The sequence below is a fragment of the Limulus polyphemus genome, unplaced genomic scaffold (genome assembly GCF_000517525.1).
Source record: "Limulus polyphemus unplaced genomic scaffold, Limulus_polyphemus-2.1.2 Scaffold2105, whole genome shotgun sequence".
Taxonomy (NCBI): Eukaryota; Metazoa; Arthropoda; class Merostomata; order Xiphosura; family Limulidae; genus Limulus; species Limulus polyphemus.
Genome location: NW_013667715.1, coordinates 123,235 through 142,627, shown reverse-complemented (window position 1 = coordinate 142,627; position 19,393 = coordinate 123,235). Strand labels below are relative to the sequence as shown.

General features: G+C 34.3%; 1 protein-coding gene across 1 annotated transcript in view; it reads right to left on the bottom strand.

Annotated features, from left to right (window-relative positions):
* The window catches only part of LOC106465971 (eukaryotic translation initiation factor 3 subunit D-like), a 71,252-nt gene extending 52,797 nt beyond the window's left edge, over positions 1-18,455 (bottom strand). Inside the window, exons 1-2 of the mRNA XM_022393934.1 lie at positions 18,223-18,455; positions 7,510-7,555 (exon numbers count right to left, since the gene is read on the bottom strand). Coding sequence (XP_022249642.1) covers positions 7,510-7,555; positions 18,223-18,348 — 172 coding nt within the window. The 5' untranslated portion in view covers positions 18,349-18,455. The remainder of the gene's footprint in view (positions 1-7,509; positions 7,556-18,222) is intronic.
* Positions 18,456-19,393: the final 938 nt, after the last annotated feature.

Below are 19,393 nucleotides of genomic sequence, written 5' to 3'. Positions count from 1 at the left end.
AGCTGACTGATAGATGGTAGTGTGGCAGCAAAGAAGCAACTGACATATGAGGCTAACTTATTTATAACCACTTATAAGCTTAAACCCAAAACAGAATTGTTCAATTTTGTATATATGGGATCATATGATTCAGTGAGTTCAAATAACTTGCTCCATGCATTGATAAAGGAGCTGATTGTACTGGGAGACAAAGAATTTCAAACTGATGATATGTACATCAAGCCAGTTGGCAAGGTACCTGCAACTACTCTGATTGAGGCACTTAGTAGTCATATATATTCCATAAGAAAACTATTGGAGCAAGCACGGACATGCTTCTGTAAATTTTGGGAAAAAGAAAGGACTGATGGAACTCAACAAATCCAAAACAGATGCTTGATGCTCACTGTACATTGATTCAAACTGGCAGCAAAGGAAGCTTTGGCTGGCAAGTTTGGCGAGGTTAACAATCCTTTGAAAGAACTTGACCTACATTTTAGAAACAGCCAAACAACATTGGTGCTTACTAACAAAACTTGTTGATCAACTTAAAATCGATGTGTCTACTCAACCTAAGTCGTATGAGACAAGATTCTTACAAAATGTCCAAAGAGCTTTGACAGCCCTTTACTACAACTGGGTGATGTATGTTCACCACTTCATCGATATCATACAACAAAACACTGACAAGGATGTACCAAGTAAAGCAGCTGAGTAGTTGAAGAAACCTCTGGACTTCATATTCCTTGCCATATGCTGTGTATATGAAGACATAATTCATCTACTCACAGTCACTTCTAAAATTTTCCAAGCTGATGATGCCCGATCAATTACTGATGCTCATCAATCGTTCAGACACTAAAAGTTCAACAGGTTCACAATATTTTTTAGTACAGCATAGTAATAACAACCAATTTACTGGCTACGTGTAAATGATGCAACTTTCATAAAAATTTTATTATAATAATAACAGTGAATGTCAGACTTGCATGTAAACAAATGTGAATACAATCACTCCATAAAAAATATATACAGTATATTATAGTAGAAAATTACTAAATGTATAAATCAAATATCAATATTAATAATAAATTTAGTATAAAATACAATTTATAAAAATGGATGAATTGTTTGAGCTATTATTTAGTATACCTTTGTAGAAACTCCGGGCAGAAGAACATGAACATCCAAAAGTGACTTATGGGTAAGGCTTGCCTAGAGTAAACAAGTAGATGCTTCTGATGATTTGCATATTGGAACCACCCAACTGAAAACAATAGGAAGATCAAGCTGGCTGTGAAAGTAAGACGTGAACTTCTAGAATCTGACAAGTTACCAGAAATGCCTACCTACTCACAATTCACAGAAACTGACTTTAGTGAACCATTAGTGATGACAAATATAACCATAAAAGAGGATATCCAGAAGTATCGACAAAATACCATGCAGATAGTGCACTCAGCAGCAGATTTGCCGAGTTTGACAAGATGACTTTTTTTTTTCCAAGATCCAATTTCTATTTCTAGACACCAATATTTGGCCCAAGGACTTGAAAAAGTTGTCCAAGTTTTGTACAGAGAAAGTTACTTTCCTGCTGCAGAACTTTCATGTGCCCCTTGATAATGCTAACATTTACAGTGACATTGTTGTGTTACAGGAATTCAAAAAATAAAAACTTTTCTAAGTACCAATACTTCAAGTTGGAGAAATAAACTTGTCACCACGTGAATGCTGACCTTCGGTATATCAGAAAGGTCATCAAAAGCATAAGAACTTCCTCCTCCTTGTTGTCCTTCTGTTCATAGGATTCTGACAGACTGGCAAGCTAGTTTAAGTCCTGCACTAGTTGGAGACTGTCTCCATTTCACCACACGGAAGAAGGAACTAGCAAATTTTCACCATAGAAAATCACTCATTGATAAATCATGTGATTCCTTCTTAGCTGCGGCTAAGTAAGTTACACAAACAACTTTAGTACCCTCACAAAATGCAGAATCAAAAAGATTCTCCAAGGCCTGAAAAGTTCTTGCTCACAAACAAATGAAGGACTGTACAAACAGCCACTGACACAAGTGGTTACAGTAGATAATGCAGATTGTCCAAGTAAATCTGCCAGTGATGATGATGATGATGATTGACAATGATCATCTTGAGCTTGACATTGTGTAAAGTATAATCAATAAATTAGTTTTATCAAAACTTCATGTTTGTTTATGACTTTCTGTGTTCACAATATCAGTATATATTTATGGGATATGTCCAAAGAATATAATTTATTAAAAGTGATCTGAAATATAAAACTCCATATAAATACAGCTAGCTCCCTCTACTATTCTAGCACAATCCTCACTTTCCAGAATTGGCATGTATAAACCAGAAACACCAGCAAATCAGTGGGTACGAAGTAGGTGAGAGGAGGTAAGTACCTATTAGGAATACATATTCAGTATAAGAAAATGTTAACTTCCAAAATGGTTATACCAACACTCACTCCAAAACTAGAATCTAACATTTCAAAGATGGAGAAGGCCAATGAAGGCACAAAATAAAATCAAACTGAAAGAACAGTTGTGCAACAGTATGAATAGAAGGCATACCTGTGGGGTATAGCACTACTTCTGGAACAAGTATGCTCTTCACTCAGTAAAGAATGCAGTAAGACAAAGAGGGTTGAGTGGAATAGGCTGGCATCTATTTGCATTCAGGAAAGAAACATACAGCACCAAATCAGTATAGAAGTACTGTAGAACATGACCTGAGGCATCATGATGTATACAACTTGAATAATCAAGTGTGGAAGCAAGAACGGCTCATATATAAGTAAGCACCAACATTAAGTCCTCAGGTTACATTGGATTATGACAGTCCATCCAGGTAAAATATCCAGCATAAATGCCTTGTATAAGATATTGTGATCAATAAGTGCAGTCTGCCTGGGCAAAAACATCCAGAGGAAATGCCTTGGGATATGATGGATCATGCCAAGTGTGGTCCATTCAGGGGAGCACCTTGGGATATGATGGATCATGCCAAGTGTGGTCCATTCAGGGGAGCACCTTGGGATATGACGGATTATGACAAGTGTGGTCCAACCGGGCAGAAAACATCCAGTGGAAGTTCCTTGCAAAAGAGTTATGTGATAAACAAGTGCAGTCCACCTTTGCAACACCCTGGGGGAAGTGCCTTGGATATATATGATTATGTGAAGTGCAATCCATCTGGGCATAAAACATCTAGTGGAAGTGCCTTGCATAAGTATTTTGTGAACAGGTGTGGTCATCCCGGGCAAAAACAATGATTATAACAAATGGGTACATGATATATAAATTCAATTCTTGTTTATTGTACAAAACCCACTCAAGAGGAAACTTCCTCGGTCCACCACTCAGACACCTGGAAACTGGAATTAGCAAGGACTCCCGTGCTCTACTGGAAGAGAGGGGGAGTATACATGTTAATGAGTCCAGAGGAATGACACACCTGAGACAGTATAATGAATGTCTGCAATTTTCTATTCAGAAAAGCAGAAAGACCCCAATTGTAGGAATCATGGGTCAGCAGGGACTGGCAGAAATCCCTATCTGCTTTACTTACGAATTCGATGACTGATGATCTTTTATATACTAAAGAGTGTAAATATACATACACACAGACATACCACCGGAAAAGCACCTTGTGGTCTTACAGAAACACCACATCTCAACGGTGAGCATTAGATAATGATACAGAGTTAGTTCACACATTATATTAAGCATACCTGACTAGGCAACATCCACTACTAGGTGGGATCCTGAAATATGATGTACAGCAACTAAAGAAAATAAGTAATAAAAAAATAAATCAAATTACCCCAGTTAAAGGCAAACAGACGTGTATAGAATCACCACAGGAAGAAGACAGTACTCGACTGAGGAAGACAGCTAGATTGTGCAGATAATTCATGATGAATGTATTGGAAGTTTTCCACATACCAGCCTCAACAATCTCCTCCAAAGGTTGGTGGACTCGAGCAGCAAAAAACATAAATAAATGATGAATTTGGTGTGAAGAAACATTGTGTAGATGATGAACCTCCTAAACAAGTCAAATGCAGAAGCCATGACAAATGGACCAAAATCCAAAGGAAGACCAACACCTTTGGAACACAGACAAAGAGAAAGGTCAAATGATACAAGCAAGAACAAAACATAGATATTTGTAGAGTCAACAAAGACCATGAAAATAACAAACCTGTAAAACTCTGAAATTGGACCTAAAACATAAACAAATAAGCAATGCCTAAAATAAAAACCACTAAAGGAACTTAGAAGAGAAAAGACACATAAATATCAAACTTATAAGTCCACTCAAAGAACTGAGAAGACAAAGGACACGAAAGTAAAACTTACCCTGAAGAAAAATGCAACCAATTAACAATAAAATTTATTTTATTTTTGTTGAATCTAGTCACCAATGAGATGTAACTAGTAGTAAAGAAAAAGGAACTTACAAACTAACATAAACGGGGAAAGGAAGTATAAATAATGAACCAACACATCCACGAAAGTGGCTGAAGTTACAATTAGCCAAACAGTAACGATTATGCAAAACCTTACCAAAATACCAAGCAGAGAAGACATGAAAGACCAAAATTATAGCATGAGGAAATATAGCCAATCCACATAAGCTAACATAAACTCGCTAATCATGGGTATAGTTACAGGGAATAAGGAATACACACTGAAAAACTTAGCACCCAGATCTCCTGGGATGAAGAACAATACCTAAACTAGGAGATTATGTAGAGGTATGGAAACAGGAGAAAAGTATCGTAGAAAGAAATTTCCACAAAGTAATTACAACCTTCCTCACAAAATGTAATGAAAAAGTTGTTGACCAAATGAAGACAAAAACTCCTCGCAAGCTAAAGCCTGTGCTTCTGCAGCAGGAATCATCAACCGTGAGAACTGGAGACTGTCTACTATGGCAGGAAATTCACAATCCTCCATATTAAATCTCAAATTCATACAAACAAATTTGGATATGGAAAACAGAATTATTTCTAAAACAAATGAATAAAAACAATGAAAATCAAACACAAGAAGTTGATGCTTGAAATTGAAACTGATAGAAATTTGTTATTAAGCATAATCCAAATTTTGTAGCACATGGACATGTTTTTTTGTCTATACATTAAAATGTCAATCTAGAAAGTGAGGATTGTGTTAAAATAGTAGACGCTAGCTGTGCTAGTATAGATGGCCCAGTAGGATTGGTGGAGGATACTCACATGACCATCACATTCTGAAAATGCACAAAACTGATGAGGTATAAAAGACTGGTGTGATAGGTGAAAAACCTTTTTAGCAATGCTCAGAGGGAAGATCAGGATCCAAAAAGCTTTTGATTGAAAGGAGGTAAAACTGTTTTGGAATTATAAATATTTCACTCCCAATACAAATATTCAAAATATGTTACAATGTTTACTAATCTCAGCTTATTAGATACAAAAGAATTTGTTCAACATAACAAGATTTTGTGGATAGAGTTTGTCAATAGTTCTCTGACATTTAAGACTACTATTCATAACCAACAGAAAGCCAAAGTTTTTCTCTATCAAATGACATATTAAGTTATGTTATTGTCTGTACTGGGAATTGTCTGTTTTCCTTCCAGTTCAAACTTCATTCCCACATTAAATACATTAACGAGTTTACCTTAATTTTTAACGGTTTTTGTTGAACAGTAAAAAATGCCAGAAAAATTATGATAGTTATGGAACATTGTTTCCTTTTTGTATGTTATTATTTTGTGTTCTTTGATGCATTATTTAATTAAATTAATGCAGTAGTACACCTAGTATAAAAAGTAGGGTTAAGTTTCATTGACAGTTGAGAGCAAAAAAAAATAAACACAGATAAGTACTTTGTTTTTTTTTGAAGAGTATTCTTTATTTATTTATTATTATAAATTAAATTAAATGTAAGAACTGAAAATTTTTTAGGTTAGATAAAGTGAAGTACACTCGTAAGTAGTTTGCGCATTATGTAATTTAATACCATAACACGAGCTACGTTCACCACAATTTGCAATTTATATGGCATGAATAGTAGTTAAACATGACTCAAAGGGCAATAAAACAATAAAGTTTATGTATAAATAGGTGTATACTGTTATAAGCTTTAACTACTTTAGAAAACCACTTGTGGATTTCTATTACAATTTGCAGTTGTTACAGAGAGAAAATAGCAGAAATTTATAATTATTTCCTAATTTTTTTGTGATGGTTACAAGGTTGATCAAATCAATAGACTTCATATTGAGTTAGGGTGAAAAAATAACAGTTTAAATATAAAGTTTTCTGAAAGAAAAAACATTTGATATTTACTTACGAGGTTTTAGGGATTATGCAAATAATATTTGAAAATTTTCAGGTGAAGAAAATTATTTTTAATCTTATGAAAATTACTTTGCATTCATAAAGGAAAACAAAAGGCACTGTAAATTGTAAATAAAAGTTTTTCATTGAACATTAACATGCTCTTATCCACTTGTAAAAAGTAGACATGTAGTGTACATTGTAAATAAAGTTTTTCATTGACAGTGAAGTGCTTTTTTCCCTTCTTTTTTGAGTTTATTTAATTCTACCTATGGGACCCTTGAACATTTCACTGGGACTCTTGAAAAAACGTTGAGAGTCCAGGAACCCTCACTGTGGGACCCTAGTTAGAACCCTGCATAAAGCATGGCCATTGTATTAAAATATTTTCTACAGAAAATAAGTAACTTTTGAATGTTTTTCTCAATATTCAAGTACATTTACAATTGTTTTTCTACTTTACACATACCTGAGACAGTATGATGCTGTTAGCCATGCACTGATCCAGTAATATGCAATTTTTTCCAACTGCTAAACAAAATTACCTTGTGTAGCAATTGCTGCTATGCAGAATGTTTGAAACAAATTATCCCTTGATTTGTAGTGGAAATTTAAGGTCACAGTTAAAAATATTTTATTTTCAATTAGTTATTACTATGATTATGTTATGACTTAAAACCAGTTAAACACATCAACAATCGAAGCTTTGAAATTAAACACCTGTGTAAAGATAAGCTCTATAGACTTTGTACGTGCAAATTATTTTTAACATACTTCATTATACTATGCACAATACTCTGTGCAATAACTAGATCTTTACGATCTTAACTGTTATGTCACAAAAATATTCTTTGAATGCTCTACTGGATAAATACTCCATCTTTTTATTAACTTAACAAAGCCCATGAAAAACGTTTAATTAAATTTCTTGGTAAATCTGAGGCACTGTTACCCACCTAAAAACAAGATTACATATCCTTATGTATATAAATACTATAAATTAAACATTGGTCCTTAAATCACTTTGTATACAGAATCTTGCACAAGCAATTATTAAACAATGTCTTTATAAGCTCTTCACTCCTTTGAGGAAAGTTTATGGTTTTTCATCTGAATGTGATAATTATTTAAAGCTACAGTATTAATGACTTGACATTAATAATTAAACTTACTGGCAAATCTTCTGTCCTGATAAATCGTGCCTGTCCAATCAGCCACCTGTCCAAAGGTAAATACAATACAATTTCAACACTTTTATCATATAGTTTGATAAGTTTTAAATCTAAAATGCTACTGATTTCTGTATATATTTCAATAAATTGGGATTATTATCAGGAAGCACTGCATTCCATAATTAACTGTAATTTTATTGAGTGAAAATAAAAAACAATAGTTGGATTTCAGTTTCAACTCTTCCAACTGAATAGATATTTTAACCATGTGACCCATATTCAAATGCTTTAAGTCTTAGTTTCCATTTTCAAAAATTATTGATATAATTGCAATAAATGAATTAAATCATAAAAAGATTACAACAGACCATCAGAACCATAGTTGTTCATACCAAAACAAAGAACATCCAAAATCAGCCCAATTTTATCAACTAAAAAAACTATATCACAGCTTAATAAATCTAAAGTATAAATAATACCGCATGAGATCAAGTCTTGATCATGGTTTCTAATTTGACACTCAATATCCCCAATATCAAAGTACCTATTAGCAACTTCTTAAATCAAGAAATAAAAAATTACTCTACAAATGATAAACACAAAACTCCTACAGTGGGAGAGAGATTTTATTACTGTTTGACAAACTTCCAAACACTATTAGAAAATAAAACTTCTGACAAATATTTATATTTATTACATACTTTTTCATTAAACACATAATCTGATGAAAAATTATTCTTCCAATTACCAAAACTTTAGGCTTGGGATTTTTCATCTATGCTATTCAGCGAAAACACTAATAAAAAACTACTTAATACTATACCCATTTTCCCTTTCTGCAGGTACAAAGACATACTTAAGGACTCATAAATTGTTTTTTAGAACTTCCATGAGTTTTCCATGTACTGAAGTAAGTGCAGAGGAAAAATTATCAGATTAACTGGACAGATCTGTGGAACAAATTTAATCTTAAAATGCCCAGTGCTTTACTCATTTATTGCACCTGTCATATGGGTTGTTTTATTGCAATGAAAAAAAAGATATTACTTTCTACAGATTATGCAACTTCTGTAAAATAAACTTTTTATAGGTGACATTTCAATGAATCTTCATATTTTGAAATTCTAAAATATTTCATTGTGCAACGTTTTTTAGGAACGATGAAAAGTGGTTACCTTTGTTGTAGATTTTAATCACCGATTTTAATGTTTTACATTTTTGTGAAGCTTTCCAATAGTTTTTATTTTATAAATCTTTAAAGTTTGTCTTTGTTTTGATTTTTAAAAAACCATACAGTTTTCTTCATGCTTATAATCACTCACAGTCAATAAAAATAACTATCCAAACAAAATTATAAAAAAGCGTATTTCTTTTTAATTGTTCATTTGAATGTTTTTCATTTAACACATTAAATAAGTTTTAAACCTGTTTTATATCATTTTCTATACAACTTTTCTATATATTTTAATTTCATTTTTGTACATCTGAGGAATGACTAAAACCTAATGTGAACATGGCCTAACAAACAGCAGTATTGTTGGCAAAACAAAGCTTGATATAGCTAAGTACAAAAGGTTCTAGCATTTATTTTCACATCATACTGCAATTTCAAAACTCAATTGAAACACAAATGATAAGGTAAAATTTTTACAAGCTATAAAAAATAATTCAGGACTGTAACTGAGGCAGAAGTTGTTTACAATCATCATTTCTTCTAACAACAATAACATACTACCAAGCTAAGCTTTTACCACTTTGTTGCAATCTCTACACAAATCTCCACTGAACTAGAAGTGATATTTGCTTATAGAGTTGAATAAAGCAAAAAAAAAGAACTTTTATTGAATGTTTAAATTAACAGATTACAACTTCTAAGAAGCTGAGATAAGCAGTTTAAATTAAAGAGGCCAACATTCATAAGGCAAATGCAATGTCTCCACCACACAATTCTAACATGGCCAATTTTGACACCAGCAAAATTGTGAAAAACATAGAGAAATTGAAAATTGTTTATATCACTGCTTGTGAAGAAGATATCTCTGTACCAAATCCCATGTAAGTTGGTTGACATATAGATAAATAGTTCAGGAAAACCCCAAAGTGTACTTTTCTAGCTTAAAAATTGAGTAAAAGATAACATTTTAAAAGCTATCTATATCTCTATTTGGTACCTTTAAAAATTATCTTTGTACCAAATCCCTTGTAAATTGGTCAAAATACAGATGAGTAATTGTTAAAAAACCATACCCCCATTAATTTATAAAAATGGGGAAGTCCAACATTTTTGTTTGTCAATATGGCTGAGTAATTGACCAAAAATTATGCTCTTTTTGAGAGCTCTGACTCCCCTTAAAAAGACACAAAATGGGCAAATCCAACTTTTTTGTATATCAATATGTTGAACACATGAACATTTATATTTGTGCCAATATTCATCTTAATTGCTGTAAATTTAAATGCAAAGGGGCCCAAAATATATATTTCTTGGTTGTTTGACCTTTGACCCCCCTAAAGTCCTTACAAAACCTAAACCAAAAAAATTGTCTGAACATTTTGGAACAAGGTATAACCCTACCAAGATTAAAGTCAATCTGCCAAGAAATGAAGGAATGGTGGTTGACTGAAAAGTGTTTGGAAGAAGGAGAAAGAAGAAAGAAAGAATAGCAAAACAGTATGTCTCACTGCAGAAACATAACACCATGAAAATCAAGGTCGACAAACAGTGACTCTTATTGAAGTTATTGTAGTTACATGGTGAAAATGGGGTAGGTTCAGAGCTATTCCATTAGATGCCTCCAACATGCTACTGATTTATTCTATGCTTATACTTTACTACAGTGGTATTATGAGTGTCATCTTAATTGAGCTTTACAACAAGAAATTGGCAAAATATGAAAAGTTTAGACTATCTCATCTGAGAAAAGAACAAAAACGAGAAGTAAAATTATGAGGGCAAAAAATGTATGCTATCTCAACTGAGAAAAGAATTAATTATTAGTGAAGAATTGAGCAGGGCAAATATTGGAAATATATTTGACAAGGGAATTGAGTATATCTCTCAACTATTAAAAAGAACTTCAGCTTCTCTCATTTATACTTTCATTTAAAAATTAATTGTTTTTAACTCAAGATATGTATGTTCCTAAAAATAAGAAATGGATAACAGGGAAGATCAAACCTAATTGACTCATACTAAGGACTACAGGGAGAAAATCAGGGATATATACCAGAAGAGTAAAAAATTTGACTGACAGATAGAAGGAAAGATATAAAGAACTAGAGAAAAACTAAGGTTGGAAAAAGATATAAGGCTCATAATGTTAAAACTAATAGCAACAATTGCTTTTAATTATGTTAAATGTAAGCAGAATGTTAAAATGAAAATGGGACCCTTCAAGGATGCTGATGAAGACTATGAAATGGCCGAAATTTTAAATTTTGTTTTCTGTTTATACAAGAGAGAATGCTAGTGATATACTGAGTAATATGTAGAAAATAATGGAATTGACCTGAACTGTGATGATACTCCTTTGATGACATGTAAAAAGACAAACACTAAGTATAAAGCATGAGGACCATACAGAATTTTCTGAGGGTTAAATTTAAGAGATGTTAAAGATCATATACATCACCTTCTTTTATTTTTGGTACGCCAATAAGACAGTGAGCAAGTGCTCAAAATATGCATCAGTGTAATATGTGTAAGCTGGTCTCAGCTGCACTAACTACCAGACAATGCACCATGAAGCACAGAAGGTGGCAATCAGACTAGGTCACAATCAACACTGTTCTTGCCAGTCTTCTCCAACATCTACACCTGTTGGAAGTTATTTTGGAGGAACAATCAAGATTGGCAACAGATGGCATCCCTCAACTATGAACTGATGCCTTTGTCAAATCCTTACAAAAACCATAAAGAATCACTTGTCTTAAAGGCCAGAGAAGTGGAGAAAGCAACATAAAAAAAAGTCAAATATGCAGATAAGCAAGATACAAAATATGTAACAACCAAAGCTAATACATATCATCAGAGCTGTGTTATTGAAACTAGTTGGCTGAAATATGTAATAAAGATTCTACTTTTCAGTGTGCCAAAGAAAAAAATATTGTTTTTTTATTCTTAATACATTAGCAAAATGTGTCTGAAAAGAAATTATAGTAGTAAAATATGTTTAGTGCACTTTAATTTATTACTTTTGTAAATATGATTATTTGGCTACTCTTACATTTAAAGAGAACTTAGTTGTTGATGGTGTACATTCATAAGACGTTTTGTAAATATTAATACAATATATTTATTTAGGATTGCCATTGAAATACCTGACAATGCAGTGTCAACAACCGTTTTACCATAAACTATCATGGTCACCACAGTTTTCTATTATTTTCAAACACAGTGACCCAATGAGCAGTCTATATGTTAAAGATCACTGATAATTCATATTATCAATATTCTCCAAATCTAAACAAATATGTGTACTTCCCACTATATCATAATCTTACATTATATTTTGACTAAAGAACTGAACTCTCTTGTTTTATTCCTAATACTCCTAACACTAGAATAATGCCAATCAAATTTATTCTTGATCCTATTAAATTTATTTATAAATTTGAATAACGTTAACCTTTTCACACAGGTCATGGGTCAAAGGCTATGTCATCTTGTTTGTTGACTCGCATTCAAAATTTTATTGAACTACTATTTTATGAATTTATATCAGTAAGTTTGGTATCAAACTGTAGATTATAATTCAAATTTTAATATTATACATTATTTAATTTCTTAATTTAAAAGTAAATATTAAAAAAAAGCACCTAAACCTTGATTTTTGTGTATCGCATGGTATGTTAAATGCAACACTGGTTCAAATTAGATGTTTGTGATGTCAAAATACAAAGTCTATAGTTTCTTATGAATTAGTATTTCAAATTAGCCATATTAACAAAACAGAATATAAAATAAGAACCTCCTATCTCTTCTATTTGATGAGATATCGCTCCTGTTCTGATTCAAACACAATGGCCCCACTCACCACTTTTCATTTTTGGAAACTCTCCCTTGTATATACTTACTTCTGTCTATGACATGTGAATAAACCAATTAAAAGCTCAGAATGTCCCCATATTGGCTTTTTCAACCATTTTCAAGTATTATGACGTCACCTCATTCTTTCGATACAAGTCTGCAATCTGGTAAGGTGAGCCTTTAGTCATGCAACAACCCTCCACCAACAGGAGTGCAACACACACACTCCTGACACGTGAATCCCTCTACTTGATTCTACCAAACTATCCCTTCAAGTTTAGGCAGAAAATGGAAGCACTGGTTTTCAGTGGGGAGGAAGTGTAAGAAGAGGTAAGTACCAATCAGTAATACATTTTCAGTACAGGAAAGTTATAACTTCCAATATGGTACATTACCTCATTCTCACATAAGTAGATAGAATCCCACACTGAATAGATGGAGGGATCACTGAGAAAGTAAGAAAAAAGCATACTTCAAAAGCATCCAAAGAACACCCATAAAGGGGAGATCTTCGCATAAGAGGATCATACTAGGGAGACCGCACCACTTCTGTACCAGGTATACTCTATGCCCAGAGTGGAAAGAGGTGTTGCAAACATGAGTGGAAAATGGGAGGAATACATCCAAAAAGGAGAGAACAAAGGTTGGATAGGGACCCAAATCACCTGATATCGGTATCTCAATTCCTTTGATGACAGTAATGTGGGTGCGAGTAAAAAGGATTGCTCCACAGTGTAGAGTAGCTAGGGAGCAATGGACCATACACAGCAAGTCAACTGCATCCAAAACCCAGCCACCAGGAACCAACATCAATGTGGGGGTAGGATGGGAATCATGTCGTTGGTGAGTTGACTACAATCCCAAACCCAGCCACTGGAAACCAACATTCATATGGGGGGTAAGAAAGAGGATCATATCATTGGCAAATCAACTGCAATCCAAAATCCAGCCATCAGGAACCAATGTCTATGAGGGGAAAGGAAAGAGGATCATACCATCAGCAAGTCAACTACAATCTAAAACCCAGCCACCAGGAACCAACGTCTATGTGGGGGTTCAACAAAGGATCATACCGGCAGAAGTCAACTGCATACCATCATCACCTCAATTTCATCAGCTAGGAGGAAGATACCATACCCACAGTGAGAAAATGTTGTACTGATCCAAGAACACCACATCCAGTCAAAAGGAATAAGATGTCAAGTATTGTGAAATATACCACTCAAAACTAATCATACAAGAACCTTCCCCAGTGCAGTAACATCATCAGCATATGAAAAATGTTGGATATACTATACTGTTTAGTGCAAGCATTATTATTTAGTTTATTTTGTGACTTAACATCTAATGATTGTTTAGTTTTCATGACAGGAGTGTTGAAGGTTGATAGTTTTTAACAGCGTTAGTTGTGACAAATATCCTTACATAACTCTTTATGAGTCTTAAGTTGCGTATGCAGTTGATTGTTGTACCAGGCTTTAAGTAATATTGTTGGCATCACATTACCCGAACCTTCAGTATTTTTCTCACCAAAAGAGTATTGTTGCATCATAGCAGCTCCTAGGTTGTAGAAAATTCCAGGCCTCTGTTGAACAAGGTATAAATATAGGTGACCAAGCAAGAGCAAGTTAAGTGAAGCGAAAGTTCAGTTAGAAAAACTTAGAAAATGTGAGGTTAGCCGCCGTGCGAGTGATTAGCCATAATAGGCAATATTTTAAAGCGAGTTTCACAGTTTAATAGAGATAAAGAGAATAATTGGTCTTAACAAAGGGTGTTCTAAAGTAAATGAACCCATCTGTGTGGACTTTGATGAAAAGGGGACAATTATTTAAGGTTCAGGAAACAACTGTGGTAACTCATGGGGTACTGTAAGTGAATTATTCACTGATGCTATTGTGATAACAGTAAAGAAAAATAACTCATCTTGTCAACTGGATTCTAAAGTAAGTGAATCGGTCTGTCTGGACTTTTGACAAGAAAAGAGAATAACTTAGTTTTAGATACAACTGTGATATCACAGTGTAAAGAATGTTTGTACATACGTTTGACCTGTTTTGAATCTATATTATTTTAAAACAAGTGGATTGTGTGCTGTTCGTTTATTGTTTGAATTTATCGCCAACAATTCACAGACACCTACTGTCGAAGAATCCCAGCCCATTCATATACAAAGAACCCTGACATAAATCTTCGAGGGATAGAGCAAGAGGAAGAGCCATAGTAACTTCCATGTTCATCCACTATGACCCATAACACATTAGTAGTAAACATGAGTCCAACCGAGTGAGGGTACAGAGACACATGTAAAACGTGTGAGGACTTATGTAGAAGGGTCCAGCTTTCAATTAAAAACCCAGACACTGGGAACCAACATCCATATGGGGGTAGGATAGGGGATCACAATCAAAGATGAACTGCAATTTTGATGGCTCACTCCAAAGCCACAACACCAGTTCAGAGATGGAGCTTCAGATTGGAGGACATCTTGTCATCTTACACCAGCAGAACACTGTCATATTCTCAACTGAATGGATTCATTATTGTTTACATCTTATATATCAATCACATTCAGGAGGTTATCTCCATGGTCCACCATCCCAGTGGCTGGGAACTGGAAACTGGTAATGACTCCCATCCATACTCCACTGGTAGAAAAAAAGGGGGGCATGAAGTTGATACAATACCCCATGTTGAACAAAATAAAGATAGTGCCTTGACCAACAATTTATAGGAATATGCAGATAAGCATTCAAGATGTCTAGCTTGGTCATCCATAGACCTGGAGAAAAAACCATCCTGAGGGTGAGAAAAGACTCCATGGGAAAGCTGGGTATAACTAAAAATTGATTGAGATAGGACAGATCGATCACGGACTGCCAGTCTTTAGTTTTATTGGGTACCACAAACAGAATGGAATAAAAACCTGGAGAAGGATGAGGTACAGATTCAATGGTTTTCTGAGAGAGAAGATTCTAGGCCACCTTGGACAGAAGACTGGTGGTAGGATCCCGAAGCAACTGAAAGGTTAAGGGTACCCAAGATAACAGAGGGGAAAGGAAGTGGATGATAATACCCAAGTAACTCAAAGACCTGTGGCAAAATCTTGCCATAGGGGAATTAAATCAGTCTAGCAACCCCTCACTGGGCTGGAACCCACCGGGTAATCACCAGTACTGTTGGCAACGTGTTTATCTGTGTCAAATAATACAACGAGTGGAGGAACCTCTAGAGGTAGGAGCTGGTAAGGGCTGGGAAGGAGCAAGTTGGAAAAAATTAATAGGTTTAGGCTCTGAATGAGACAAAGATAAAATGGTCAATTGCTGTCTCACTGATTCTAAAGTCTCAGGAACATCTCTGAAAACAGATCATTGCTGAAAAGGTGCCATACACAAGTCCCAAAGATATGTAGGTAGTCAACAAACCTGGGACAACAGAGTGTCTCTCTCCAGAAGACCCCAACAACAGAGAAACCACATGCGAAAGGAAAGAGCCAAAGAAGACAATGTGCCAAAATGGAGGTAACCAGGGAGAGAGTATTCCCAAAAAAAACCCTCAAGAGCACATTGGAAAGTAGGTGAATAGTGGACAGGTACTGTAGGAAAGTTGATAGGGTAAAAGGAATGCAGTGAAAACTGGACATGGGATAAATGACCAGGGTCCTCCTCCCACACAGGCAAAATTGATTCAACTGTTGAGAATCAAGAATAGGAAATTCAGCCTGATGGTAAGCTAATGCAAACTGATCTGAAGCCTGTGAAGCGTTAGGCATGCTAGTGCCCTCACACATCTGAGATACAAAACACTGCATGAATCCTACTATCCAGGGAAGGGGGAAACACAAAATACTGAGAGGATGGGGTATCATGTCACAAGGAAAGAAGGGAATTAAAGAAATAAGGAAAATGATTAAACAGAACACACCTGAGAAATCACTTCCAAAAACGCCATATTAGGCCTAGCCAATTCTGCAGTAGGGGTATAGGAAGACATTGCAAAACCAATCGGAGGAAAAAGGCTGTCAAATTCCTCATCATCCCTCAGCATATTAAGGAAAAAAATGGTGAACATCAGGAGCAGATGGCTGAATAATATAATAATCAATCTCATGTCAAATGAGAGCTGATAATTCCATAGTTGAGTCCCCCTCCCCACCTGCAGTTTATGGAATGTGAAAAAAAAATTTACAAGAATAGCTGTATCTGTGAGAGGAGGTAATGTACTGTATCGGAACTATCTTTAATAACACAGTTATGAGCTTCCCCAAACAACCTAACCTACTTAACTGAAGACCAGCTCTAGCATATATTTTACTCTTATCCTGAAAAACTACCCTACACGTCCAAACAGATCACCATTTACTCTAGCATATCCTAATAATAATCTTTTATTTAAGCCTTAGGTACTGCTAAATAATTAATTCCCACATATAACCTGAGAAAGTACTCCAAAATAGACACACATCCATTTCCATCATTAAACCTTTAAGGAGTTTATTACATTTATTAATCTGCTCTTTTGATTTGTAATTTTGAACATCACTTATTCCTGCATGCACTGCAAAAGAAAGTGTTCCTTGACACCAGCAACTCAACTGTCAACACTACCATCTGAGAAGCAAGTTCTAGTACAAGTTTTTCTGTTCTTTCCACTTAATATGACTTTATCCATATACTTAATGAGTACCCCACTATATTAACCTCTTTCTCATCTCTTTCCTCATTGCATACAACTAATGGTTCAAATCTCGCAGTGAATATTTTCCTGGCAATTATCACAACAGCAGCAAATGGTTTGATAGTATAATACCTTTTTTATGACAGTTTAATAATATACCAATTCTATGGAAGTTTTAAATGTTTTAATATTGGTACATTTTATTTACCACAAAGATGAAAAATAAGCAACAAATTTAACAATCTTAACCCAAGACAATGATAGCATTTGCTACTTTATTCAAAGTATGGCACTCTTTCATGCACTTACATGCTCGTGCGTGTCGTGTGTGTGTAGGTTTAGGTTTGGTAAAGGCAGATCATGTATACAAGCTTCAGGTTCATGATATACTGTTCAATTATAATACAGATAAGATCCAAATTATACTTGTTTACTTACTAGTACTGAATCTACATACTTCAATCAAAAGTATTTTTTTATGAACATATTATTTTTTGGCATTTCCAAGTGATCTTTTCTCCAAAACGGCAAAAGTTAAATGGCAGTGAAAATAGTATTTTCCAATTCTTGCTGTCGATGTCATTTTAATAATCCTTAAAACACCCTCTGCTTTCAAAACTCTTAGATTGATACCTGAATACTATTACTAACCAAACAAGTCTACATAGTCTTAACTTTTTTTCTTTTTGCTACTGTGTACCACTGTAACCTAGTGTTAACATTTTAAAACAATGTCATGTTTCCCATCTGAATTTTACTTTTACCCTAATTGTATCAACTTATGTTTTGCTTCATTAATTTCAGTTCCCAGGCTACTACTTCACTCTCTTAATAGTAATAGCATAATCTTCCCCAAAGCTATTTCCAACTTATCCTGAAGAAATCAGTCTCTGCAAGCGTAACTTTGTCTGTAACTGTAAAGTAGTGTGGCCTTCTGAAAGTCACAATTAAGCCTACGGTATACCTTATAGTACATATCACAAACAAGTCCAATACGGCTAGTTACCTACTTTGCCAAGTCGATCATTTTTCGAAAAGGGCTGGTATGGCATATCTTTGAATTGTTCTGGAATAGAACACGGTCCCCATCCCGTGGGGTTATCCTGAATAACTGGTGGATTGAAGTGAGCTGGCATTTTATTATTGTTAATGAACACAATATAAAATAGTTAAAATATTGTTCCACGTTTCCCAACTCGTACAAACATGGAAGAAATAAAATGACAACGTGAGTACCTCTCGCCCTCTACATTTTATGTACTTTTATTAGTCTATTAGTACACTGGCCTGTATAATAGTACAGTATTAGCATCATTTGTTATTGTATGTTTTTAATATTACTCATTGATTATTCCAAGAAGAAACTTTCCAATTTTCCATATCAAAAACTCAATGAATAAAGACTAATATAATTCAAGTGCAAATGATTAAAACAATCACTTATGAATAAAAAAAAAATATATATATAAACTAGAAATTCTTCAAACTACTGACTTTTTTTATAACATTCAGTATCGGGGAGATCCACACAATAGCCTATCTGCTCTCTAGTCACCGCAGGAATTGAACCCTGGATTTTAGCGCTGTATGCTAGTAAACTTATCGTTGACTCATCAGGAGACAAACGCCATAATGAATCATTTGTTTTGCACGTTGTTGTATTTCTATCTTCTTGCAGCCTCCAATGGCTCAGTGATAAGTTTGAGGGCTTATAACACTAAAACTTGGGTTTAAGTAGGTAGAAAACAGATAGCCCATTGTGTTGCTTTGTGCTTAAAAACAAACAAACAATCTTCTTGTAATATTATATTATTTATTCTTTGTTCTGCATATGTGCAATTTTCACATAACAAGTATTAATGTTGCTCAATACAATATATTGTGTTAGAATATCGATAGCAGTGTCTTTAAACGGCTCTTCAGATGATATGCAAATATTACAGCTCAATCTATTTTGTATGAGAATGACCAGTCATTTGGACAAGGCAAACTGGCCTGGGTAAATGAATGTTTTTTACATGCTAAGGAACGTTGTATTTGATCAGTATAATCTGTAACAAGTTCTTAAAGAGTTAGCCACTGAGCATATCCAGCCAAGGTGACAATCCGTCGTATTCTAAAATAGGTAAACACACTATGTTTAATAGATATTGTTCATTTTGTATTTCACTTTTTGCCCAT